The sequence below is a fragment of the Theropithecus gelada genome, chromosome 14 (assembly GCF_003255815.1).
Source record: "Theropithecus gelada isolate Dixy chromosome 14, Tgel_1.0, whole genome shotgun sequence".
Classification (NCBI taxonomy): Eukaryota; Metazoa; Chordata; class Mammalia; order Primates; family Cercopithecidae; genus Theropithecus; species Theropithecus gelada.
The window spans coordinates 51,386,614-51,413,995 of NC_037682.1; the positions used below are offsets into that span (position 1 = coordinate 51,386,614).

At 42.1% G+C, this 27,382-nt stretch overlaps 1 protein-coding gene across 2 annotated transcripts in view; it reads right to left on the minus strand.

Moving 5' to 3' along the window:
* SPON1 (spondin 1) overlaps nt 1–27,382 on the minus strand; it is a 307,051-nt gene that overhangs the window by 181,225 nt on the left and 98,444 nt on the right. For both annotated transcript variants that reach the window (XM_025357568.1, XM_025357569.1), the window contains exons 4-5: nt 6,995–7,068; nt 2,398–2,520 (exon numbers count right to left, since the gene is read on the minus strand). In XM_025357568.1, the coding sequence (XP_025213353.1) occupies nt 2,398–2,520; nt 6,995–7,068 (197 nt within the window). The remainder of the gene's footprint in view (nt 1–2,397; nt 2,521–6,994; nt 7,069–27,382) is intronic.

The following is a 27,382-nucleotide window of genomic DNA, read 5'->3' on the forward strand; positions in this document are numbered from 1 at the left end:
GTTATTCTGTACAAGTGACCAAATTTTCCCAACCAAAAATTAGGACACAATCTGATAGACAATTTCTATCAGACATAATGCCAGAAATGGAACAATCCTAGAAGATCTGGAACACACGTCTCCTATAATTACTAAGAAACTCTCAACTCCACAGAAATTCTGTATAGATTTGTACTTGATTTGGCCCAAAGACCCAAAAACAATTTTTTTTTCACCTCCTCCCTAAGTTCTGGGAAATGACAGTGGCAGAATAGAAAAGGTCAAGAAACTTCTTAGGATCACAAAAGATGAGTAATGGGCCCCTAACATTTTATTTCCTCTGGTTAGTGGATAAGAGAGGCTGGAGGAAATTTTTTCCATCACGCTCGTTCCAAGTGTTTTCTTTCCCCCAGGCAGACAGTCCAAGTTTCTTCGCACCGGTCTCCCACACAGCTGATGCAGATCAGGCTGAATCTCAGAGTAAGAAGAATGAACTAGAAAGAGGCTTCTAAGATCCCAAGCCTTGATTGCATGTGGGTAACATTAAACAATAGAGCTCTTGATTTGCCAACAAATGTCGGAGTCCCCTCTGGGTGGGCTGTGTGGGGATCATGGAGGTTCTGATCTGGTCTGAGTCTTAAGTCCCAATCATGTGCCTTTTTCTGCCCCTTTCCTTTGGGACCTGAGCCAAATCCCTCTTTTTAATCTCTCTCTCCCATTCCTACTGTTCTTCCTGAACTGTGGCAACTCCAAAGCAAAATGCACAAGAACAAAACAGACAATGAACAGAAAAAACAGGCTCAGTGCCACACACGGACATCCTGCCACCCACAGAGAGAATGGGCAACATGCAACCCAAACAAAAGACAGGCCTAGGAGCCTGACAAACCCCTTTGGATTTGGATCCATTACTTACATCTCAATGTGGGCAAATAATGACATCTCTCTGCTCCCCAGTAAACATATCCACAAAAACACATTACTTTGAGGATTAAACACTAGAACATATTTCGAAATGCTTGGTTCACAGTAAGTCCACTTTTCTTAGTCTTCACATCTTTCTGCATGACTATTTGGTTAGTGTCTATCTCTCCACTAGCCGCTGAGTGGCTTGAGAATATGGGGTGCATCTTTTTTTTGTTGTTCCATATGATAACTCTAGAGCTGAGCACAGTGCCTGGTACATGTTAGGTATTTGTTGAGACAGTTATGTGATAGAGTGGAATTAGTAGGATCGACTTAAAAAATAGTCAGCTTTGGGTCTCCTGACAATTCTCATGGCTTTGTTTTGGCTATCTTGATAACAATGTTATGAAAGGATTTATTTTTATTTATTTTTATTTTTTGAGTCAGAGTCTCACTCTGCTGCCCAGGCTGGAGTGTACTGGCGTGATCATGGCTCACTGCAGCCTTGAACTCCTGGGCTTAAGAGCCTCCTGTCTTAGCCTCCTGAGTAGCTAGGACTACAGGCAAGACTACAGGACTACAGGCATGTGCCACCATGCCCAGTTAATTTTAAAATGTTGCTGTGTTGCTTAGGCAGGTCTCTAATTCCTAGCCTCAAAGGATCCTCCCACATCAGCCTTCCAAAGCACTGGGAGTACAAGCTTGAGCCACCGTGCCTGGCCCCTCATGAAGGGATTTCAAGGTGGCATCTGAAGTCAGTAGAAAAAGGGCATGCTGACTAATTACCAACAGCTATGATAGTAGAGTATTTGTTGACCTTGACCTGTAGAGTCAAGAGCAGGTTCCTTTTGCCAGGTATTTCCAGCAGGTCTGTCATGGAATTCATGGACAGGGTCATGGCAGGGGCATTGAGGTTACCAAATGCCTGACCTGAAGATAAGCAGCATGACTTCAGGAATATTTTTAAAAATCACAGATAAGAAAGCACAATGCTGGGGCTGGGCACGGTGGCTCATGCCTGTAATTCCAGCATTTTGGGAGGCCGAGGTGGGTGGATCACCTGAGGTCAGGTGTTCAAGACCAGCCTGGCCAACATGGCGAAACCCCATCTCTACTAAAAATACAAAAATTAGCTGGGCGCAGTGGTGCATATCTGTAATCCCAGCTACTCAGGAGGCTGAGGCACGAGAATCACTTGAACCTGGGAGGCAGATGTTGCAGTGAGCCGAGACTGTGCCATTGTACTCCAGCCTTGGCAACAGAGTGAGACTCCGTCTCAAAAAAAAAAAAAAAAAAAAAAAAAAAAAAAGGACAACACTATGCAAAGAAGCTGAAAGCATACCCGTATAATGTCTGCCTGTCTTGATGAATATACGTACTTGGAATGTGCATGTCATGAACCAGCTGACACTAGGGAGCAGATCTGACATGCTGTAGCTAGCGTGCCCCACAACCAGACAGAACTTTGACCATGTGCTTTTCCTCAAACCACAGAGTAGCCACTCTACTCACGAGGGTAATCCTTTGGGTGTGTCTTCTCAGACCAATTCCCATAAAATGTGAGTCTGTACTTGGCAGTTCCGCAGGCACAGCAGTCTAAGATGGGTTTGTCAGTCACCCCATCAAATGTGGAATCTGAAACAGTCAGAAGAGTCACCAAGTTAGAAAGCAAATGTGGGTTGTACATAAGGTGGTGCTATCGTGATCTCATTTTATCCTTAACCCTTAGGAAAAGAAGATGCAGTTTTCATTAGTTAATAAGACTTAGAGCCAGATCAGTACTTGGGCAATAAAGGATTCTGTATGCCTTTAAGTATGGTAATATTTTGAAAAAAAAAAATCAGTGCTTTTTCCCTAATAACTTAAGAAGATCTGTGGGAACAATAACCCACAGGTTATTCGAGAATATTTAAGATGGGGGCTATGTTGAAAAGTCAGGGGTAAAATTTACTCAATCATCCTTTCTGGATCCTGGTCTCCTTCCCCACCCCTCTCACAACAGGATTTCTCTAACAAATTTTAGGAGGAATACACATGTGTGCTTTCTTTAGGAAATATTCTCTGGGACCAAAATGACAGGACCAGAAGGAGTGACTTTGAAGCAGAGCGGTGAAAATAAATGAAGAGATATAAAGAACTACTGAAGGGGTGGGGGGGGGGGAAGGCATGCATATATAATCACGTCACTTCTTATCACGCTTTCAGAGACTTCACTGGGAGGGGTGGGAGGTGGGAATGTGTTCATAAGCTCAGGTTTACTGTACTTCTGGGTATAGAAGCAGCCAGGAAAAACTTAAGATTCCCTCTCGGCCCTCATTTTTAGCTGTGAATAGCTGATAAGTGGGGAAAGAGAGATTACATGAATAAATTCAGTATTTCCGATTGTCAAACCCACATCTCTAGCTGCACATTGTTGCTTTTAGTCTGTTCTGCTTCCTGCAAGATGAAAACAATGACTACAGATGTAACTTGCTTCAGTTGCTTTTTTTCACTTCCTCTAGTAGTATTAACATAAATGGGGTTTTTTCTTTGCAGTTGGACATTTATTCTTAAATATTATACAAAGAGTAGTGACAAAGAACGTTAAAATCATTGTGAGTGTTAGGAAGAGCATAAGACTTCCTTTTGGAATTTACTGGGTTGATTTGGTTTAAATATATAAAATCCATGATGGATAGAAGTGAATTCTAGGTTCTAGGGTGGAGATGAAAGGATGAGACATCATAACAATAACTACAAAATACTGAGTCCTTTTATATGCTGTTTTCTTTCCATATATTGTCTCATTTAATCCTAACAATGCTAGGAGGTAAGTACTTTTTCTATCCCCATTTTACAGAAGAGTAAATTGAGGCAGATTAGGTAACCTGTTCAAGGTCACAGGGTTAGTGAACATGGCAGGCACAACTGGAGGCCAGGTCTTTTTGGGTCCAGAGCTCATGCCCTTGATCTCTGCACTACATTACTCCAGGAAAGACCTCATCTGGATAGATCTGCATAAATAGCAAAGGGAGAAAACTTTTTTATTGTTTCTGTGTTGCTTTTTCCAAATGAAGAAAGATGCACTTAAAAAAAAAAAAATGTCTCCCTACATAGCTCTAGGATTTCTAAATCAGAGATACATGCTGAGGTTTCAATTGTAACTACTAGGGGCTATTAAATGAGGCAGCAATAGTCTCTACAAAAACCAAAAGAAGGCCAACTGGTAGTTTTGCCTTATCAAAAGGGCTTTCAGATATAGGTGGTTAGCTTAAAGATATTTCTGAGGGTTCAAAGGGATGCATAATAAACCTTTTGGATTTTCAAAGGAAAATAAGCTTCCATTTGAAAAATACATTTTTAAGCTTCCATTTGAAAAATAAATTTTTAAGTTTGAAAATAAAAACAGATAAACTGTTTTCCTACTGAGGAAAAGCCTACTGAAAATGAATCAGGCTTTCAAAGGGCAGTGATAAGAATCGTCCACTTACTCCTCTTCTAACCACAGCAGGGCCTGCCAACCATGGGTAATTTCAGGCTATAGAGCATCTCCAGAGCTGCCCTCTCTCTCCATTTCTACTCTAAATCCTTTGCAACTCTCTTCCCGAATTCTTTGTTCCTCTTCTCTTTTTCTTCCTTTTCTCATTATCCCTTTTCTGTTGACATTTTCCTCTTTTTTCTGTGTTTCCCTTTATTTTGCCTTTTTTTTTTTTTTGTCTCTTTCCTTTAATTGTTTGTGACATGGTATTAAAGTATGTGTATGCAGGGTCGGGCACAGTAGCTCATGCCTGTAATTCCACACTTTGGGAGGCAGAGATAAGCGGATCACTTGAGGTCAGGAATTCGAGACCAGCCTGGCCAACATGGAAAATCTCTATTTAGTTCTTACTTGTGAGACAGAGATCTTTTCATCTTTAGCAGAGATGAAACCCCATCTCTACTAAAATTACAAAAATGGGCATGGTGGTGCGTTCCTGTAATCCCAACTACTCGGGAGGCTGAAGCAGGAGAATCGCCTGAACCCGGGAGGGGTAGGTTACAGTGAGCTGAGACTGTGCCACTGCACTCCAGCCTGGGTGACAGAGTGAAACTCTGACTCAAAAAAATTAAAAAATAAAAAATAAAGTATGTGTATGCATATGTTTGTTATAGGTCACTTTTTTGAATATTTTGTTTCTCTGTTCTTAATTGGAAGTAACCTATTGTTTCTCTTGCTTTTTAAAAGTATTGATTGCCTTTGCTTTTCATCTGTGCAGCTCTAGGTCTTCTCCCACAGGCACTGTGGTGTGGTTTTGTTAGTTTGACTGTGGGAGGACAGCCTTATTTTCAGGAGCTGAGGGTTCTTAGGAGATACTTCACTGACACCCTCATGTACTGACATCAATCATTAACTAACATGCACTTCCCAAAGTCTCAATACTGATGTTATGTGAAGCCTTGTCTTAAGGCATTTACAAGAGGTGTCTTGTAAAGGTGTGATCCCAAACACCCACAAGTCCACCACAGCACCTGGATCTCATCACAGGGAGGTACAGCAGGGATGGGATTGCCATTGAGGAACCAAGAGCTTAATAAGTGGAGACGCTCCCTGTTTAGAGAAAGGCTGAGTGAACCTGCAGGCAGTTGAATACAAAAAAGAAAAGCCTCAGAAGACACATGTGGTGGTGCCCATCTGGAAACTGGCCAGGGCTCTCTGGACTGCAGATTCCAGCTCTTCAGCCCCTCTGGAAGGTATGACCCTCATGTAAGGTATCTGACTCTCCTTTGCTATTGCCATGTTCTCCAAGCAATCGCAAACAGGGGACCTAGTTTCTGCTCAGCTCATCCACAGCGGGACAATGCATTGATCTGTCAAAGGCAATGATAAGAACTACTGAACTGGGAAGAAGTTGCTTTGATAGAAAGCAATGGTTAAGGGCACCGGCTCCTGACTTTAAACCCTGCCTTCCACCATGACTATATGATGCTGAGAAAGCTATTTAATTTTTTTGTGTCAGGTTCCTCATCCATAAAAATATAATAATAATCTTTACCATATAGGGGTGTTGTGCAGATTACAAAATTAATGCATATGAAGTGCTTAAAATAGTTTTTTGCATGTAGCAAAGCACCCCAAACATATTAGCTATTATTATTGTTTTCCCAGAAGACCTTTATCAACCTTTCTTTTTCTTAGTAGCTTATACTTTGCTATAGTTGGAGAGGATTATTTCTTCTCAAAAGTCTAATTGCTCTAAATGCAAATAAAAATTATGCAAAAATAAATAGAAATGAGACAGTTATGCTGTATAAATGTGGAACATTTTTTATTTTTATTTAGTTTAATAACTTTTAAAAACATTCAGGTGTTTACAATGAATTTGTTTTGCAGATTAATGAATAAGCTTTCAGATATAGATAACAAGAGCTATCTATTCTATAGATAACATTTACTATGTGTCAAGAAGGTACTGTACTATTTTATCTATTTAAGTCACATGGCTAGAAGGGGCAGAGGCAGATTCAAACCTGGGCCTGATCTAAACTCAGGCCTCTGCTTTATCCCCCGAGTCTAGTTAGTCTCCATGAGCTTTGTTAGAATACCTTCAACCTAAGGAGAGGAGGTTGATGAGTTTGCAAATGTAAGGACTAGATCCTTGAATGTGGTGATATCACAAGGTCAACGCTCCCTTGGCATCCCCATCCCCTGCTGGTCTTCTCTGGAGAAAATCCTCCCATATTGTCCTGATGCCACACAAGATCTTGCTGGTGATTTTTTTCCCCAAAGAACCATTATAGACTTTTTAAAGGCACACAATTCTGCATTCCTTAATTAAGTCCTGTGAATTATTCCAAGGAACCTCTTCAGAATAACCACTGTTTCACAAAAATAAGACGACGACACCAATATAAGGTACATTATCTCCTACCCAGGGAATCAAGCTGAGTAATTAGAGCTTAAGGCGGATCCAATTATCCACGGCGCACAGTCAGATTAAAAATCGGAGCTACGTGAGGAAGCAGAACCCAGAGGAACTCATGAAGCCCAGTGGCCTTAATTCCTGCAGCAGGAGGCTTGTGCAGGAGGAGCTGCCTTCCATGTCTCTGCCCAGCCCCCACCCCACCCCTACCCCGCCCCACAGGGTCTTACCTTGTTCACAAAGTTTCTTGGTCAGAGAGCCCTCATCTTGAAAATAAATAATGCGTTTTTGTACGATGCTGGCCCTGTGGAGAAAGAAGACAGAAGCACAGTGGTGAGGAGGGCAGGAAGGCAGGTTTGGGGGATCAGTCAGACAGTCCCTGCTTGGCTTTGTGGCTTTGAGTGAGTCACCCCAACTGTCTGTGTCTCCGTTTCTTCATGAGAAAATTAACATAACAGCAATATCTGCTTTATGGGGTTGTGGTGAGAACTAAGTTGGAAAATATATGTCAAGAGATTAACACATACCTAGAAACCACTCCACTCAATATTAGTTACTAAATTGTTTTTGGTGGTAAGGTTATTGGGAAGGTAAGAGAGTGAACTAACAGTATTTTAATAACTTTTCTCAATGGTTCATTTTAATCTACTTTTCATGTTAAACTATTGAGGCCATTTATAGAGCAACCAAATTCAAATCACAGAAACATGTCAGATCCTCTTTGTGAAGGGGAAAAAGGAATTTAAAAATATATTTTGATTTGTTCTGAAAATGTCATTCTATATCTTTCCTGAAAGTCTAGACAAAACTGTCTCCTACATTCTGAACAAAGACAACTTCAGCTGTTATATCTCCCTCTTAAACATGTCAAATGCAGGATCTTAGAATTTGGAAAAAATACTTTGAGGTTGAAAAATGACTTACTTTTGGCCAGCACATATTTTCGCTTTAATTTGGGATTGCACAGACATACTTCTTTTATTTTAACCCACTCTGTTGTTGATTTTCAGCTAGCCTTGAAGGGGTTGGATACTGAAACCCAGAGTTTCAGTAATTTGAAAGTTTACAACATTTAAAACTGAGACAATGTGAAAGGATCTTGGGCCACTTCTATTGATTTTCCTCAGCAATGCTACTCAGTCAAAAGGTAATTTTCACTTCCACTCACCCTATTTAACAAATATAGCGATTCCTTGACTCTATTATAGCTGACCACACTGAAGGAGTATGAGTCACATGATCTGCACTGTGTCACATGATTCCAGACCCAGGAATGGGGCCATGTGTACATGGATCCACAGAGTATGGAGGCAATTTTCCTGATGGTCTGGGCCTAGGCCAGGATGACTTTCCAAAGAAATGTCTACTCTACATCTAGTCTTGCACAAAATAACACAATTCTGACCATCCTGCAGATGTCTTTTACAGTCATTCCTTACCCAAGAAAGACAAGATGTTGAAATAAATGAATGAAATATGCTTCCTGTCTACGTAAAGCTACTTTGATCATTCTTATGAAGCAAAAGACAGTTTCCTTGGGCCAAGAGAATAACAGTCTTCTCTACTCCAAAGCCAAATAACAAAGCCTTTTATTAGTCAGAGCATCCCATCATCTCCAACAGTGCTTTTCAGAATGTTTTCCACTCTGTGCCTCCAGGACCCCTGTGGAGGGGAAGGGGCAGGCTTAGTGGGAAGTATCCTAGGCCCCACATTCCGGCTTCAACCAAAGGCTCCATCCTAATTTCAACCACAACAGCCTCCTACCCCATTCGTCTTCCCATTATATTTACTGGTGTATTTTCAACAAATGTTGTGGGGTCTGCTTAGGGGCCTGAGGGAGGTTTCAGGACACTGTCATAAACAAGCCAGATGGGGCCACACTACCCATCCTCAAAGTTTATAGCACAGTAGGAGAAAGTATCATATAACCAAACCTGCAGCTGATCATTTAACACAACCTTGATTAAAGGTTACAAGGGAGTCCACAGAGTGCAGGAGAGCATAGAATAGGGAGTCCTAACCATGTTGGGAAAGGCTCCCCCAAAAAAGGGTGGCAGAGCTGAGGTTTGAAAGAGCAAACTAGGAGCTAACTAGGCAAGTGGAAGGGAGGAGACAGGGAAAGGGCATCCCTTATGAAGTTCTTCAGGAGGGGAGGAACATGGGCTCATGGGAGGACCTATGAGGGGAAAGTCAGGTAGGTAGTATAGATTATACACGCCTAATCTGAAAATCTAAGATCTGAAATGCTCCGAAATCCACAACTTTCTGGGTGCTAACATGACACTATAGTGGAAGATTCCATGCCTGACCTCATGTATCAGGTCACAGTTAAAACATTTATTGGCAGCACACACATTTAGGGTTAGGAACGATGGTGACGCCAAACCACCACAAACTGTCCACATGGCAGGCTGCGGTGCTGATACCTTTGCTCTCTGATGGCTCAATGTTTGTGTAAAACACAAACTTGCTTTAGGCACAAAAGTATTAAGAATAATGTTTAACATTACTTTCAGGCTATATATATAAGGGCCTATTCATGTATATGTTTGAAATGTGTATGAATTGTGTGTATAGACTTGGGTCCCATCCCAAGATACCTCATAGTGTATATGCAAATATTCTAAAATCTGAAAAAAATCGCAAATCTAAAACATTTCTGGTCCCAATCATTTCAGATAAGGAACACTCAACCTGTATGAGATGAGCTGGGAAGATGGGTAGGACCACATTACCCAGAGCCTGCAGGGAGATGGCATTTCACTCCAAGTTTAATGAGATATCTTTGGAGAGTGTGCCCGGAGGACTGAGATGATCAGATCTGCTCTTAAAAGAGTACTAGGACATAGTAAAAACCAGTTGGTTTGGACTGCATGGGAGCTGCAGTGGACAGAGCTCCCATGCAAATCAAGTTTTGTTTCCATAAAGCTCTCTTGTTAAAAACATTTAAAAATCAGTCTTCTACAGGATAAAATACAAACTTATAATATTCAAGGGTCTTTAGAATTTTCCCCAAACATGTCCCGGCTTCAGCTGTCATCACTTGGTGCCAAGCTTCCTGGCTTGCAGACTTTCGATGTTTATTCTTGTGTGAACACCTCTTCAATTCGACCAGACCTCTGCCTGTGCTGCCTCCTCTCCCAGAATCACCCGTGCCTGCCTTTGCTTGCCTCTGTAATAAATACTCTCAATCTTCTTCCTGCTACTGTAAACGGGGGACAATGGCAAAGCCTATCATTTAAAAGCATGATCGTGCATAGAAAAGTAATTGCCCTCAAATTTTTGAAATACATGATTATAAAAATTTGGGGGAACTAGAGATGAAAAACATGTATTTCCTATAAGATGTCTCAGCTTCCTCAATATTCTATAAAGTCGAAAGCAACCCATTTCCTCTTTTTAATAATTGTTGTCATTTCTGAGCCTGCACTAAGGAGGCACTTAATATACATTATTACCTTATATAACTTATGCTTTATATATGGCAGGTCCTCAAATTCTTCACCCAAAACCCTTGGTCTGGATGTGTTTTTGAATTCAGAAATTTTTAGATATCAGAAAGTTAAGATTGTATATATACCATTAATGCCTCTATAATCAAACACATCAATATTCTGCAGTAAAATGTTAGATTATGGGGCCAGGCGCTGTGGCTCACACCGGTAATCCCAGCACTTTGGGAGGCTGAAATAGGTGGATTACTTGAGGTCAGGAGTTTGAGACCAGTCTGGCCAACATGGTAAAACCTCATCTCTACTAAAAATACAAACCTTAGCTGGGCGAGGTGGCCCATGCTGCTTGGGAGACTGAGGCAGGAGAATCGCTTGAACCCAGGAGGTGGAGGTTGCAGTGAGCTGAGATGGTGCCACTGCACTCCAGCCTGGATGACAGAGGGAGACTCCGTCCCCCCCGAAAAGTTAGATTATGTATGAATTTCATTTATGCTCCCTAAGAGTACTGTTACTACCTATTCACGTTTCGGTCTCCTGTGCTAGATTCCAAGATTTGCACCTTATTTCTCCAAATGTTAGTATCATTCTGCTACCAATGTTCTAGGAGAAGGAACAGGGTTTGGGGATAGGAGAGAATCTGAGGTGAATGTGGCTTAGGATGTGATGGTGGGCACTCTAGTGGGTCGTTAGACATAGGGCATTATAACTCTGGAGAGCTGGGAGGGAATGGGAGTGTGGATGTGGGAGCTGCTGGCCTGGGTAAGAGTCAAAGGATTTGGAGTGGCTGATATCACCCAGGGAAAGTGTGCAGAGTTAAGAGTGAGAGTCAAACTGAGCCCAGAACCCTGAGGAAGACCAACATTCACCTACACAGATGCTACCGGAGACCAAGACTTTGGTACACTTGGTTGCAGAAGTTTCTTTTTATTCCTCATTTGGTCAACTCCTGAGAGAATTTTATATTCTGAGAAAATGCGTTTTGAGTCTATTCCCATCAAAACTATAAAACTCAGCTGAGGTTTATAAATCATATTATCGTTCAGAAAAATAATAGCTTTACAAGATGAGAAAGCTGTTAGTAAGAACTCCCTTAGCATTTCAAAATGACAAATTTCTCCCATTCTGTGTTGCAATTTGGCAGTACTGTTGCATAGCATTTATACACTGAATGCTCTCTTATCGTAAGAGAGCATGTTAAGGAAATGTAAATTAAATTTGTCAGTATGTTAGGTTCTCAGACTTTAGAATATTGAGGTTCTAAATAACTCACTAATCATTTCAAAAGTTTTCTTTTCAACCTGAAGTGAACATTTCCAAAAATGCCATCCTGAATCTCTTAGGTGCTCAGCCCTTTTCTGTTTGGAGGGTTTATTCATTTCCCACTCTTTTTCCTGAGGAAATTTGCATGTTGGGGTGAAGTTAGAGTTTGTTAAGTTGTGGGTTTGCTGTCTAGTGCTAAAAGGGGCTGGGATCCCTGCTCCCAGGGAGAGAGAGATCTCAGAAACTGAAGTACTCAGGAGAAATCAGGTCATGAAATGACTTAAAAAATATACCTGGATCCTCAGGGAATGGGTCACAGCCATGCAGAGACAATTCATGTAAGTTCCTACTGCGATGTGTTGTATACAGTAAATATCCAGTATGTGGTGGTCATTATCATTGCTGCTGAGTCACCAGCTCCTAACAAAAAGTACCTGGCACATAATAAGTACTTAATAAACAGCAGTTATTTTTATGATTGATGTCAGGTCTGTTTCTTTGCTTGTGGAAGGAGGAGTGAGAGTATTACCTTGGTCAGCTGCTGCTGACAGAGACAATACATTGTCAAAATGAAGGTTGGGTTTGTGGTCTCTAGACTATTTTTGCCAGCCTTCTTCCCAATTCCAGTAAAATCCTTATCACTAAACATTTCTTGAAATACTTTATAAAATTTCCCTATGATCTCAGTAATGTTTTCCATAGGGTTGGTCCAGTTTATACCAGCAATATTTATTCCCATCTACCAATGAAAAAATTAACTGTGGGATGACCCAGGAATCAAATATTGAAGTCATTGTGACGATAATATCAGATGCTGAGGCCATCTCCCTTATTTTACTTCACAAGGATGCCAAGGGCTAACTGAATGATGGCCGCATATTTATCCAAAGGCTGTATGCATGCCAGGATGCACACTCACCAATCTTGTATATGGTTTTAGGTGGGTCTCAAGAAATGGAGGTATGTCCAAGAGTTAACAAGTATCCAGGAAGCCCATGACAGTGTGCCCATGGGAGAGGAAAAGTGAAAACTTATCTGCAGGACTCTATCTACAAGACTCTCAAGAACTCCACGACTGTTCAAGGATAAGGCTGCAGTCTCTGCTTGGGGTCACAAAGCTATAGATTCAGAGGGCATCTACCATGATGGCAAAAAAGCAATTCCAGTAGCTACCATGAGATTATTCCTAATTAATTATCATTCACTCATAAAACATATGTCAAGCACTCATTTTGTGCCAGGCACTATGTTAGGAGCTGAAACTTCAAAAAGGAATAAGAAACGATGCCTTCCAGTAAGCAGCTCCTATTCCAGCAGGTGAAAAGAGAGAAACAGAAAAAGGAAATTGGAAATCAATGTGGAACAGGTTAATAGAGGAGCCATGGGAGGCAGAGGTGAAGCGAGTAACTTCACAATGGCAAGGCTTCAAGAGGAAGAGACAATGGCAGCTCTGAAGGTCTGAATTGAGAGAGGTGCATGGGAAATAGAGACTCTGTGAGACACATGGTAGGAAAATTCATCAGGACTTAGTAACATATTGGATCTAAGGCAGAAAGAGAAAGTTAAGCATAAGATATTTTATTTATTGTTTATTTAACAGTTAAGCACTTTCCTATGTGCTTGACAAATATTAACTCATTTAATCCCCCCAACCAAGAGGTAGGCATTACTATTATCCCTATTTTACAGATGAGAAAACTGAGATAGAGGGAGGTAAGTGAACTGTCTCCCTAGGTACGAACCCCAATGACTAGAGGGAGACATAGTCATGCTAGGATTGACACAAAAGACAGGGAGATTAGAAAGACTTTTTATTTTTAAAATTTGTATTGAGATATTGTAGATTCATATGTGGTTGTAAAAAAGAATATAAAGTGATTGTACTCTGCCTGGTTTCTCCCAATGGTGACACTTTGCAAAACTTAAGTATAATTGTACAACCATGATATTGATGTTGGTATAATTCATTGGGCTTGAGTCTGGGTACAAAATGGTGAAATGAGGTTAGATGAAAGCCAGATCATGCCATTCTAAAGACATTCTGGCACTTTCTATGACAGAACATACCCCAGTGACTCTCACAACACGAATCTGATAGAATCCCAATCAAAGAATCATTTACAAGGGCTGTGGTAACTCAGCGGAGGGTGGCCATTTCTGGCTGGGATGAGGTGGGGATAAAGGTGGAGTTGGGGGAAGTGTTGGTAGAAATGAGGTTGACCAGGTGTGACTTCTTGGAAAAATGGCACAGGAGTTGGACTTGGAGTTCTAGAGACTAAGTCTGCAAAACCAGGGACAGGAACTTTGCAGTACAGCTGCACAACTAAGAGAGACCCTTGGCAGGCCCACCATCTGTGGTCCTTGGAAACAACGTTCTCTGCTCTGAGCAGACATCTCGACCTGAATCAGAGGTATCAGCTCCACACAGTGCTGCATACCCATGTGCAGCTTTGTTTATTTCCAGAAGTTGGCTAAGAGGTCAGTTAGGCTCTCAACAACACCACAATCCATTCCCAAACTTGTATGGTCATTGGATTTCTCAAGCTCTTGATTTGCAGTGCACAAAGTTACACTACAAAGCCGTGGTTCTGATTTCAATAAAAATGGAAGGAAAGCTAGTTTTAGTGCTCAGCTTATTTCCTCTTCAAAATTTAGACTGACCTAGGGATAACAAGGTTACCATGATCCCATTTTCTCTCATATTGTTCAACTTCAGACCTCATCTTTACCATATACCTGGTCAATACCATAACTCTAGCACTTTAAAACTTACCTTTCTCCCCAAATCCAATGGAAAACTAATGAGGAATAGATTTTCCTATAAGAGATGTAAAAAGAAAAGAATAAAACTGGATTGTGTTTTAAAAGAACTAATTTAGATGTAAGAGGTATTAAAACCAGACAGACATTCATTTACTCATGAGTTTGTCTAACAGAGTAAGTGCCACAAAGCTGTGTTAGGACTCAGAGATACAAAGATGAATAAACTATTGTTTGTTTGATACCAAATAGTTGCCAGCCTGACAGGAGAGTGATGTAATCTGTTGAATCAAAACACTGCACAGCAAGTCCTGGCATCTACCCAGCATCCATTCCCTCCATCTTCCCCACTTGCAGAGCTGTCATTTTGTTTGGGGTAATATCAGACGTGCCAGTCATGATAGTCCTGTTCCTGCTTTCCCAGCCTTCCTTGCTGCTGGTGGCAGGACACGTGACCCACATGTGGCCTCAGTAACATAACGAGAAGTTTGCAAGATGGAAGAGACTAAGTCTGCAAAACCAGGCACGGGAACTTTGCAGTAGAGCTGCACACCTAAAAGAGACCCTTCTGAGGAAGCTTTGCTTTCCAGGCAAGAAAAATAAATGACCCACCATGGCCTTTCCCTTACAAACACAATGTGTAGAACAAGGCAGCCATTTTGCTACCATGAAGAAAGGCCAAGAAGAATCACAGAGACACTGGCCCTGACATCAGTTAGTTGCTGAAAGAATACCAGCAGTCACTTACCCTGGGGCTTCTTGTGGTATGGGAAAAATAAACCTCTATTTGTTGAAGCCATCATCAGCCAAGTTTTCTAATGAATGCTGCTTTTAAATGCATGCCTAACTGATGGAAAAAGGCATGGTGGGAAAAAGGAAGGGCAGTTCAGCGGAAAGGAAGAGCCAGGCTCTGTCTGGACCCATATGTAGACCACATGGTTGCACCACTGGGGAGCCGTTGAAGGTCTTTTGTTGTTGTTTTGTTTGAGACAGAGTCTCACTGTGTTGCCCAGGCTGGAATGCAGTGGCATGAACACAGCTTACTGTAGCCTCAACCTCCTGGACTCAAGTGATCCTCTGGCCTCAGCTTCCTGAGTAGCTGGGACAACTGGTGCCTGCCACTATGCTTGGCTGCTTTTTACATTTTTTGTAGAGATGGGGTCTTGCTATGCTGTCCAGGCTGGTCTCGAATTCCTGGCAAGTGATCCACTTGGCTAGGCCCCTCAAAGTGCTGGGATTACAGGCGTGAGCTATCGCTCCCAGACTGTAGGTTTTTGGTGGGAGTGAGGGGCAGGGATGCTCTTGACCAGAAAAGACTCTGAGAAGAAGGACAGCTGTGGACAAGGCCTTATAAGAAGGCCTTGGATTTGGGAACTAGAGGGTCCCTGTGCTGGGTCAGGCCTTCAAGTTTACACCCCAGAGATGTGGCTATAAAGGAAAGGTGGGGTGGGGGTTGTGAGTAGGAATTTCACAGGAAAACACAAGCAAGGGAAATACTCTTTTCCTCTCTGGAGGAAGCTTTCACATGCCTGTAAGGTGAAGCTGAGGAAAGAGTGGAAATCCTTAGGGGTACCTGCTGGATCACTGGCTGGAAATTTGTTAGCTGTTGGAAAACTCTTCAGCTCATATGAATGAAATAAATAGGCTGCAGGAGGTAGTCCCGGTTGTGGAAGCTCTGACAGGCAGGTAATTCTAGATAGTTAACAGGACTATTTCTCATTTTCTATAATTGTTTCAAACCAAACTATCAATTTTTTTTCCAGCGTCTTTTGACCCTTAATGGTTTCCTTCCTCTGGTTTAAATTATCCATGGTATTTCTTGCAAAGAGATATTTGTCTAATCCCTGAGCCTGGGGTGAAGGCTTACACACATCATTAAGTCAAAAAATCTTTTCTCTTAATAACACATGAACAAGGGGTTTGATGTTACTGAAAAATTACTTTTATTTTTCAATCAGCCTTAGCACATTACTTAGCATTTTGCAATTGATTAGTGGTACCTGGGTTATTACTAGTCAAGGGACAACTGGCAGGCTGTATGACATTGTTTAGCTGGTGATTATTAATGCCTCTTACAGTTCACTTGCTAGTCGGTGACCTACCCAGCTCTCCCTACTAACCTCTTCACATCTATAAACACTTCCTTAAACTCAGAGCCCCTTGGGTCCAGGGACTGTGTCTTATTCATCATTGCATTCCTGGGTCATAACAGAGGATCTGGCCAAGGCTTATCAAACCTGGCGTTCTTAACATAGGGTTTGCATACAGGTTGTAGGATGATGAAATTTTGCTTGTTGTGCGCAAGTGCATTTTTTCTGAGTAAGAATTCATAGCTTTCATCAGCTTCTCAAAGGGGTTCCTGACCCCAAAAAGCTTAAGAATCACCATTAGGTCTGAAACATACGAGAGTAGATATGCAGAATGGCATGAATGTCATTCCATTTAATAAAACATTTCAACTAAGATATACACTTTTTTCCTAAAGATTAAGGTCAAATTTTTATTCCAAGCACCCAAGACTTCAACTGCTTTCTCTCCAGACTATGCTCTGATCCAAAATAGAACCTGTCTCAGCTGGAAAACAAGAAATAGAAAGTGAAGTGTTGCTCTTGGGTTTCTCCGGTGTTCTGTGCGGAGTCCTTGCTGCTCCGCGGCTGGGCGTGGGTGTAATCACATAATCGCCCCAGCCTCTAAGGAACAGGAAATGCTGCCACATTGCAAGCTCCCTCTTGGCTGGGTTCATGCAAGTCATTACTCTCTGCAGTTCGTCCCACTTTGCCTTGGCTTCAGCCTCCTCCCGCTTCTGTGGGTTCCTGCAAACTAGGGCTGGCTGCTAGAGCACTGTCCTCTCAGGTATAAGGAAACAATCCAGGTGACAGAGCAAGGTCCTTGAGGGCAGGCCACCTGCCCTTCTTTCTGTTTCCTCTCACTCAGGTTTTTTGCTGTGGAAATGGGAACATCCTGTAGAGTAGTAGAACTGGCTGTTGGGAGATGCTTGCTCCTTTAGGTGGGGTTGGAGGTGTGGGAGGGGGTTACTGTTCTCAGCGAGGAACTCATAGTCCATGATTGGGTTCCAAAGGATCTTTGAACCCCTGAAAAAATTGTATGGAAAGTATATGCAAAATTGTAAGCATGTGCATTGCTTTGGGGAGAGATTCTATAAGAGCAGCTCTCTAAAGTAGAAGCCATGATTTTCATGCCTGCTAGTACCCACCTGACTCCCCTCTACCCCACCCTAAGGAAGGACACACAGAGATTAAATGAAGGATTTTCTGGTTAATTGCTGCAGCAACCTCCTACTGGTCTCCTGTCCTTGCCAACCAACCCCATTTACCTATGCTCTGCCAGGGGACTGATGATCACCTCTTCTTTATCACTTTCTTTCACACATTGTTAGCAACGATAGCACCTCATCCTAATTATCCCACCCCCCCACCTACCACACTCCAGCACAGGGTCTGGCACACAGTAGGTCCTCTCTGAACAAAGGCTCCTCTCTCACTTACAGGTTATAGTCCAAAGTCTTGGCTAAACATCCACAATCCTGAACACTGGGGTACAAATGACCTTTCAGGTCTGATACTCCCCTCCCCAAGTACCTGAACTCAGCTTTACTGTGTGGATGTGTCACATGTCTCCTCTTCACTTTTACCCTCCTCTCTGCCTAATCAGATCCCAATCATCTGTCACTGTCTTACTTCCTCCTCAGAGCTGCATTGACCAGGACCATCAGAAGTGACCTGTCCCTCCACCAGACTTCTAGAACACAGTTTGTTGTTACTGTTCATTTGGCATTCAGGCATTGGGTGCTGTTGATGTTTGCTTGAACTTTATTTAATATCTTGTATTATCCCTTGATTTATTGCATGTTTATATTTTGCATTTCTGCCTGAATTCCGAGCTTTTTGAGGGTAGGAACCTTGTTACTCCACTGTGGACCCTCCAACATTTGGCACTGAGCTTTCATACAGGAAACATTGCAGGTGTGCTGATGTGATGCATTTTAAATACACTGACTTTCCCCATAATTCAACTCTTTTATATTCAACACATAATTTTGAGTGTCTACCATATGTCCACAATCTGGCAAGAAGCATGAACTCCTCTGTATTAGCAGTGCCACCCAGAGTGCTGTGTGATCAGCAAACAGTGACTGGTCTGAATCATGAAACATTTCCCACTGCATAAAGGCTGTTTATGCCTTCTGTGTTTTGACCAAGCTAGGCAGTTTGGCTGATGGCAACCATTGTTCTCAAAAGGAACCACAAAGGCTGAACTCTAAATCCCTTCACAATGTTGGGAATCAGCAGGATGATGGTATGTCCAGCAGCAGGAGGTGAAACCAAGCACAGAGCTTTCTTATAAAAAAGACACTTCACTTGCTGATTGCACAATGCATTCGACTTTGCTCATCCATTGAGTTGCCCCACGTTTCTTTTCAATGTCTGTGCCCCTATTATAGCATCTGACCTCATCCTTATGTGGCATAAACTCATCAGAGGTAAGCCACGGTCATCTTGGACCCTCACAGAGTTCTAGGGCAATAGCATGAGACCATATGTAAGCTACAAAATCTGGGCATGATCTGTCCTGTTTCCTAATCTTTCTCATAGAAGTATTTTCAGCTACAAAAAAGGAAGGAAGGAAGGAAGAAAGGAAGAGCGGGAGAAGGGAAGAAAAAAGGAAGGCAGGAAGGGAGGGAAGGAAGGAAACCAAGAACTCTAGTTTTCTTAGTGAAAAATGTGGAAGAGAAATTAATGTGATCCCATTTTAATGCAGAGCAGAATGTAAATGACCGGTTTTTTTTAAATTTTATTTAAATGGTAAACCACTCGTGTTTACGCTGGGAGACTTGGGAATGGTTCTGGAGCTTCTGTGTTAAACAAGGTACTGCAAATTGTTTTCAAGTTGGCAAGGAATAAATTAAAATCCAATAAATAAGTAAAAATATATATCCTAAAGTTGACAATGTAACATGTACATTTCCTTTTGCACATCTGGGAGACATGAGGGAGTTGAACTTCAGAGAATGTGCCCCTTGAAAACACTTAAAACCTTTACAAAGCAGGGTAGGTAGAAGTCACAGAGGAGAGAGAAAAAAAAAGAGGGAAGGACGGGGAAGCCTTTATCTCCTCATCTCTGTAAGGGAACAAGAGCAAAACCAGATAGTTGCCACCTCCATGGTGCAGCACAACAGACATCCCTGAAGCTGGACTCTCGTGGTGTGGTGGGCCCAAACTTTTTCTAGGGTCTTTGTCCTGGTCACTGCTTTGTTTGTAAATGGATGAGTCTGGGCCATGAGATTAAGATGTACATTTCCCTAGCTTTCTGGATGTCTCCATTCGAAGGATGTTTCTACTACAAAGTGAGGTGCATTTCAAGAAAGTCAACTAGCAGAATTCTTATCCTCAGAGGATATTTGGCAACTATCTTTTGGTAATAACATTTTGTACTGTATTTAATGCCTCTCCATCCAAAGGCATCAGTATGTACAGTGTTTCTCTGGGCTGACACAGATAGTCTTGAAAATCTATAATTCACTCTCCTACCAATTTGGATTCTTCTCTATTCAAGCTCCCTTAGAGATGACCAGAAGTCCCTCATGGTCAGAGGTCAAATGCCACTGACTGGCCCAGTTTGCAATGCTATTGTACTGGATTGTCAGTAGAAAAGGTAGTAAATCCTAGCTTTCCATGTATCTAGTACCCTTCTTAGGAGATGTAAACCAGTTTTTTGATCCATAAATGTTTATGATTTATGTAACATGTTTTGGAGAAACAATTAACTGCAAATGATTATGCTAGGGATCAATGCACGAGCCAAAGTCACCCATATTAGACTTGGATGCTGGCCATTTTGGGGTTGCCTTCCTGCTAACCCTGCCCAGTAAGGGTTCTGAATACTGAATGATGTGAACTGACCCGCTTAAATTCTGTCTTTTGGGAAAAATAAATGTCAAATTAAGAGAAGATGAGTCACTTATACAGGTGTAGGTCCAGAGCAACGGACAATTGTCCAGAGCACTTTTCTCCTAGAACAGTGGTATATCCCACTGTGACCCAGTACTACCATAGATGTAACTAGCCAAGCTATCCCACATCCCATGTATTTGTGCAATAAACTTCCAGCACTGATGATCAACTTGTGTGTGAGGAAGACTACAGGCAAGCCTGCAGTTAGCAACACCGCCATTTGCACCCGTTGGGCTCTTGTTGTAGTGGTTAGGCCTCATCAGCATAAAAATGAAGTTGTTTTGATTTGATGCTGTCTGTCTGCTATCAGAAAACTGTTATTAGGAAAATCGCATTAATTAGTGACAGCTGAGCAGAGAACCAGCTTTCGGAGCTGCAGCTGCAAATCTCTGCAATCTGACTGTTGACTAAATAGCCTCCAAGTGTATTTAATCATGTTAATTTTGTTTTCCTCTATCTGTATTACTGTTTAGGGCTCGTAGTTAATCTACATTAGTCTGATACCATTAGCACGATTTAAAGAATAATATCAGCAATACTATTCCTCCATGATTTACTGGAAGTGATATATTGTTTGGCTTAATGCTAATATTTTAATTTTATGCAGGAAAATGGAGAATTAATTAAGAGTAATTTAAAAGCTTGACCTATTAACTGAAATATTTGATTAAGCTGAAAATCTAATTTTACAACCGATGATGGATAACAGATGACTGGATAGATGGATGGATGGATGATTGGATAGAATGATAGATACATAGAATGACAGATATATGATAGATATGTACACTCGTACACACATAAGGACTTGAACCTTCTAAATTCTAATTCTTACCAGCTTATTACTTGTCCTTATAATCACCATGAAATCAGCATGCTAAAGACATGGTACAATAGAAAGATCTCTGTAGTCAGGCAGATCAAATTTGATTCTGGATCTAGCTGTTTTGTGTGTAGGCGAATTTCTTCCCTGAGCCTCAGTTTTCTGTCCCACAAATTGGGCTTAAAACCTACTTTATGGGGCTCCTGTGTGCATTAATGAACTATGTTGGTGTAGAAAGTGCCTAGCATGAGGTAGGAGCTTGGAAAATGTTATCCTTCCTTCTTCCTTCGCCTTTAAACCTTGTGTTACTATTTATTATAACTTCTCATACATTTATGCCTTTTCTACCAATCTAGAGAATTAATGGAACCCTTACAAGGTAGGGACTCTCTCTTGTTCACCGTTGTACCTACCCACAGTATACAGCACAGTAACTGGGACCTACTGGATGTTGGTACCAATGGATCAGTGTTGGCCCACGTGCCTTGGCTTTATCACCAACCAGTATGACAGTGATAACTAGCATCTACTGAGTGCTTACTATGTGCTAGGCACTCTGTAGTAGACATTTTATTTAATTCAAAGGTTTGCAGCCCCGGTTGCTCATTAGAATCATTTGGGTGCCCTAATTCCATTCGACAGATGAGATCAGAATTTCCAGAGGTGGGACCAAAGCACAGGTGGGTTTGAAAAGCTGCTCAGGTGATTCCAATATGTAGCCAGGGCCAAGAATCCCTGGTGATCTTGTTTGATTCTCCCACCTATGAGGTAGGTAGTACTCCTTTTGCAAATAAATGAAGCTGAGGTACAGAGGGATCAAGTACTTTGTTTAAGTTCAGCTGTTAAGAGGTAGTCCAGCATTAGGAGTCCAATGACTTTGAGTTCACAACCCATACCCTTCTCCACTGGGCTCTCCTGCCTTCCATTTGGCAAGGAAATTCCCAGCTAAAACTACTGGGTGTTAGATAGTATGTAGGTATCCTTGGTATTAGGCAGTCGATTTTGACCATCACAAAAGAAAATGTACAAAAGCCCAGCAAATCAGTTCTATTTTAAAAGTGAAGGCCAGGTTTCTATCTTGATGTTTATACTCAGGGTCTGTGTGATCCAATTCAAATCATATTACTTCTCTGAGCTTCAATTTCTCACAATATGATGTTGACCTAGCAAGAGTAGTTGAGGGGTAGAGTGGAAGGTGCTCTGCAAACCCTAAATTACTTTTAAAAATGTAAAGGGGTACTTCCTGTGCCTTTGCTCCCGATTCCCATTTTACAAGGAGGAAAACAGGCTCAGACTGTGTAGAGCCAGGATTCCATCCTTGACCTGTCTGACCCTAAAACCTACCTGCAAGGGGGAAATCTTTGCCTAACAGAATGTTTAGAACCGGTCAAGGACCTTCTTGACAACACAATTAGCAGAAGCATGTGTACTGATCACTAGGCAGGTGTGGAAATGGGGATTTTTCCTGGTTGCGGAGGAATAATGGAATAACCAGGTTTTTCTGTAAAAACCTGTTTTAGAAATGATTGTGGAAGCGGCTGCTGGGGGGAACTCGCTCTTCCCTCCCTCCCACACTCTTCCCCAGCCAGTAACTCTGTCACTTCCTGGCTTTGTTCCAGGGGCTAAAGGGAAAATGGAAATGCAGCCTGGTTCCAAAGAAAGCTTGGCATTTCAGGTTCTCAGATGAATATTCATGTGCCAGTCCCTCTAGTCATTCTGCCTTGTTTTCTCTCCTTTCTTCCCCCAATCCTAGCACAAGCCTGGCATATAGTAGGTGCTCACTAAATGTTTGTCCAATAAATAATTGAGTCCTGAGGGTGTAGTGGAGGCTCTACAGTGGTGGAAAGTATGTTTCCCATTCCCTCCTGCCCAAGACCACCTGCAAAAGAACCTTTTTCACCTTTTACATTTTGACTTTGTCTTATTCAGTTTCCATCCCGAACAGCTCACCTTGACCCAACTTTGTGCCCAGTTTCTTGCTGGGCACAGCCTTTCCCCCTGAGGGCCCTTTGGACCTGATCCTTGATTTGACCCTTTGCTTCCCTCCTCCACTATGAGCTGCGCTGGCTCTGCAACCACCTGGGTAAAACTCTCACTGGTCCAGCCCAGGCTGCAGGTGTCCCTGGACCCATTGCAGGTCTCACACAACTGATGACAGGGCAGGCACAAAAAGGCAGTGAGTGGGATGAGGGGAGGTGGCTGGAATGGGTAAGATGCCCCAATAGACACAGGTTGTAAGATCCCCACTCCCTTTACACCTCTGGTTATAGAACTATTGAGGGTCTCAAGACACTTTATGAAAGACATAATCCCCCTGAGAATTCAGCCTTGTTAAAGATGTACTCTTGCACTGTGGTAGATCAAAAGCTTGCACTACAGAGTTAGACTGTCCAGGGTTCAAATCTCAGCTCTGCTACTTATGAGCTATATGATGTTAAGCAATCTTCAATTTTCTTCTTTGTAAAATGGAGGAAATAATAGTATCTGCATTATAGGATTGTGGGCACGTATTTTAGCGATTATTGTTACCGTCATTAAAAAATTAGAAAAATACCCAGCTGAATGCTCAAAGAAGGGATATTTTGGCAAAGGAAGCGATAAAGAAGAGAAGGAAAGTATAGAAAAAGAGGAACATTCATTGAGCACCCACTCCTTAGCATGGCCTCACCTTCTCCCCAACCACAGTCCTCCCTACTCCACCTGCTTGCAGGTCCCCTAATGTTCCTTGCCTTCTTTGGTCTAGTGAAAATCCCACACTGTTCCCTCTGCTTCCCCTCACCTGTTGCCTTTTTGCCACTGCTCTCTGGACCTTCCTCACCACCCTCAACAAGGATGGGTGCCTGCCCAACTCCGCCCTGTGCTTCTCTAGGGGAGGCCCTTTCATATCACGCGGTTGCTGCCTGTTGACTGGCTCATTTCCCACCACTCTACGAGTCTCCGGTCACACCGGCTGCATCCTGCTCAGCTCTGTATCTTTGCTGTCTGGTATGGCGCTTGGGATGGGATGAAGGTGCTTAGTATATATACACTACAGGAAGGATCACTGAACGAACCAACTCAGCCCAGCCCCTCAGGTCTGGCAAGTCTCTGCCTGCCTTCCTGATTGAACCCAGTGTCTTCCCATCAAAATCTTGGCCCAACCTTCTGAGAGAAAAAAGCCAGGGAGAAAAGAAACAAGGAAGGAAGGAAAGATGTAAATACAGCTCTTTTTTTCCCCTCCACCCCAACACCCCCTGGATTTTGCCCTGAGTCCTTTTTTTGTTTGTTTTTGAGACAGGGTCTCACTCTGTCCCCCAGACTGGAGTGCAGTGGCATGATCATGGCTCACTGCAGCCTCAATCTTCCTGGTTCCAGCGATCCTCTTACCTCAGCCTACTGAGTAGCTGGGACCACAGGCATGCATCACCATCCATGCCCAGCTAATTTAATTTTTAATTTTTTTTTTTTTTTGTAGAGACATGGTCTCACTATGTTTCCCAGGCTGGTCTTGAACTCCTGGGTTCAAGCAATCTTCCTGCCTCAGCTTTCCAAAGCGTTGGGATTACAGATGAGCCACTGTGTCTGGCAACCCTGAGTCTTTTTAATTTGAAACCATTTCAATCTTAAAGAAAACTTACAAGAGCAGTATAAAAAACTTTTTTTACCCTGAAGCATTTGAAAGTAAGTGGTTGACATGATGCCTGATCAGCTCAAGTACTTTTTTGTGTGTAATTCCTGCAAAGATATTCTTCCATTTAACCATAATACAAGCATCAGATTAGATAACATTGATATATCTAATCCGCAAACCCTATTCACATTTCAACAACTGTTCTTTTGCAGATAATATATCTAGTTTAGAATCACAGTGTTGCATTTAGATTTCATGTCACTTTAGTTTCCTTCAATCTAGAATCTTCCTCAGTCTTTGACTTTGAAACTTGAAGATTACATGTCATTTATTCTGTAAAATGTTTGAGCTTGTCTGATGTTTCCTCATAATTAGATTCAGGTTATGCATCTCGAGCAGGAATATCACAGAACTGACACTATGTTGTTTTCTTCTCATTGCATCCTATCAGGTGGCACACATTATGGGTGACTGCCAGATTTCTCCATTCTAAAGTTCTTGCTTTTCTCCCTTTTTAGTGATTAAGTATTTCAAGGCAAGTACTTTGAGATTATAGAAACACACTGTTCCTTATCAAACTTTCCAATTATTAATCCACTTGTTTAACTGGTATATGTGTTTATTTATATTAGACAACCCATGGTTTTCCGTTTTATTTAATGTGTTGTAATCCAGTGCTCCTGTAAGTGTATGAGAATTTAGAGCCGTTAGCATGCTTTAGATCTTCCTCCTGTCTTGATGTTATATTTTATTTTTTAAATTTATTTTTTTGAGATGGAGTCTCATTCTGTCGCCCAGGCTGGAGTGCAGTGGCACGATCTCCACTCACTGCAAGTGTCGCCTCCCAGGTTCACACCATTCTCCTGCCTCAGCCTCCCAAGTAGCTGGGACTACAGGCGCCTGTGACCATGCCCAGCTAATTTTTTTTATTTTTTAGTAGAGACGGGATTTCACCATGTTTGCCAGGATGGTCTCGATCTCCTGACCTTGTGATCCGCCCACATGGGCCTCTCAAAGTGCTGGGATTACAGGCAGGAGCCACTGCACCCCGCTGACGTTATATTTTAATGTTTATTTTCCCTGGTCTTGATTTTTTTTTAACACGACCACTTTGTTTTATATTTTTCTTAATGCCACTTCGTATTCTTTATGGGAAGTGGCAAGGAGCAAGCAAGTAAAATAAATGGAGATCCAGTGTGACTAAACAGTTTTTTAAGCTTGAAAAACCGCTTTAAAATGTACAGCTTTTGTCCTAAGTACCAGAAAATGAAATTCACTTCTTGGATGGACCACTTCTTTGTCTTAGGAAACATCTACATGATGATCTTCATTTTATTGCAAAGGTAAAGCAATAGTAATAACAGCAACATTAATAATATATCTTTGTTTAGAGCTTATTCTGTGCCAGAAAGTGTTCTAAGCACTTTACATGCACTAACTCATTTAGTCTTCTCAGCAACTCTATGAGGTAGGTACATACTATTAATATTACCACCCCCATGTTATGGGGGAGGCACCTGAGGCACTGGGTGTCTAAAATGACTTGCCTAACATCATTAGCAAGTGGTAATGCCAGACTTCAATCTCAGATCACTTGACCTGGAAGTCCACCTTCTTAACTACAATGCTAAGAAAACTAGTGTGGAGGGGAGTTAGGTCTGGAAACTGGGGCAACTGGGACTTGTACAGGGGTATTCCCTTAAGGAGAAGGAAAGAGGCCACTGGGGTTAGGTAGGCAGCCTGGTGCCCACCTTGTGTGAGACAGGCCAGGAGCTGACAGCAGGGAACCTCTAAGGATGAGCTTGGGCTTGTGGGCCTAAGAGCAGCCAACACTTAGTCCAGTTATGTAGGTTCTCTGTGGGGACTTTGGGGCACTCCCCAAGTCCTCAACATCTTATCAACCATTGCTGTTTGGCCCTAACCATAATGTGGGTACTAATGGACAGCCTGGAGTCCAAGCTTGAAGCAAAGGCAGGGAGAGGAGCTGCCCATGGAACAGATCCAGAGCCTAGCCCCAAGTGGATGGCCAAGGTGGCAAGCAACAAGCAACGGTCAGTAGTTTTAGGTACATGTTTATAATTCCCTAAGGATTCTCACAAATTCTTGGGACATTAACCTGGCAGAAGCCTGGTCTATCATTAAGGAAGAATTAGTTCTTAACTCATAATCTACAAATAATACTTTCCATTTAAAAAGATGGAAGACTACCCTTTTAGGAGTCGGACTTGCCCCTAAGGGTTTACATCTTTAGTTCTGTCTAGAGGATCCTCTGGCACTAGAAGGGTGAGGTTGTAGACTGTTCCTCTATCAAACTTTAATTTCAGAGCTGGGGTCCAGGACATTTGCCAAACTTTTCCTTTGGATGGGATCTTTTTTAGCATAGCACATATCCAGTTGTTGACTGATGAAGAAGGCAAGGCAGTCTTTCATCTCAATGTACAAAGAAACAAATAGAAAGATAGGAGTGTGTTATTGCATTTAGTGTCCCCACTACAAAGGCAATGTCAAAGAGGTTCTTTGGGACATTATGATTGGACAGATGATAGATGGCAAAAAATAAAGGCCAAGTGAGACCTCCGGAAGCCACACATATAAAAATGAGGGTGAAGAAAGATCCAGGAAGTGGGTTTAGCTAGCAACACAGCTGGTGCGAAGGAAGATTCCTCCAAGCAACGTGGACTGGAACAGTGGGCCCGATCAAGTACGTACTGACTCATCAGATTTCTACGTGGAGCCACAGA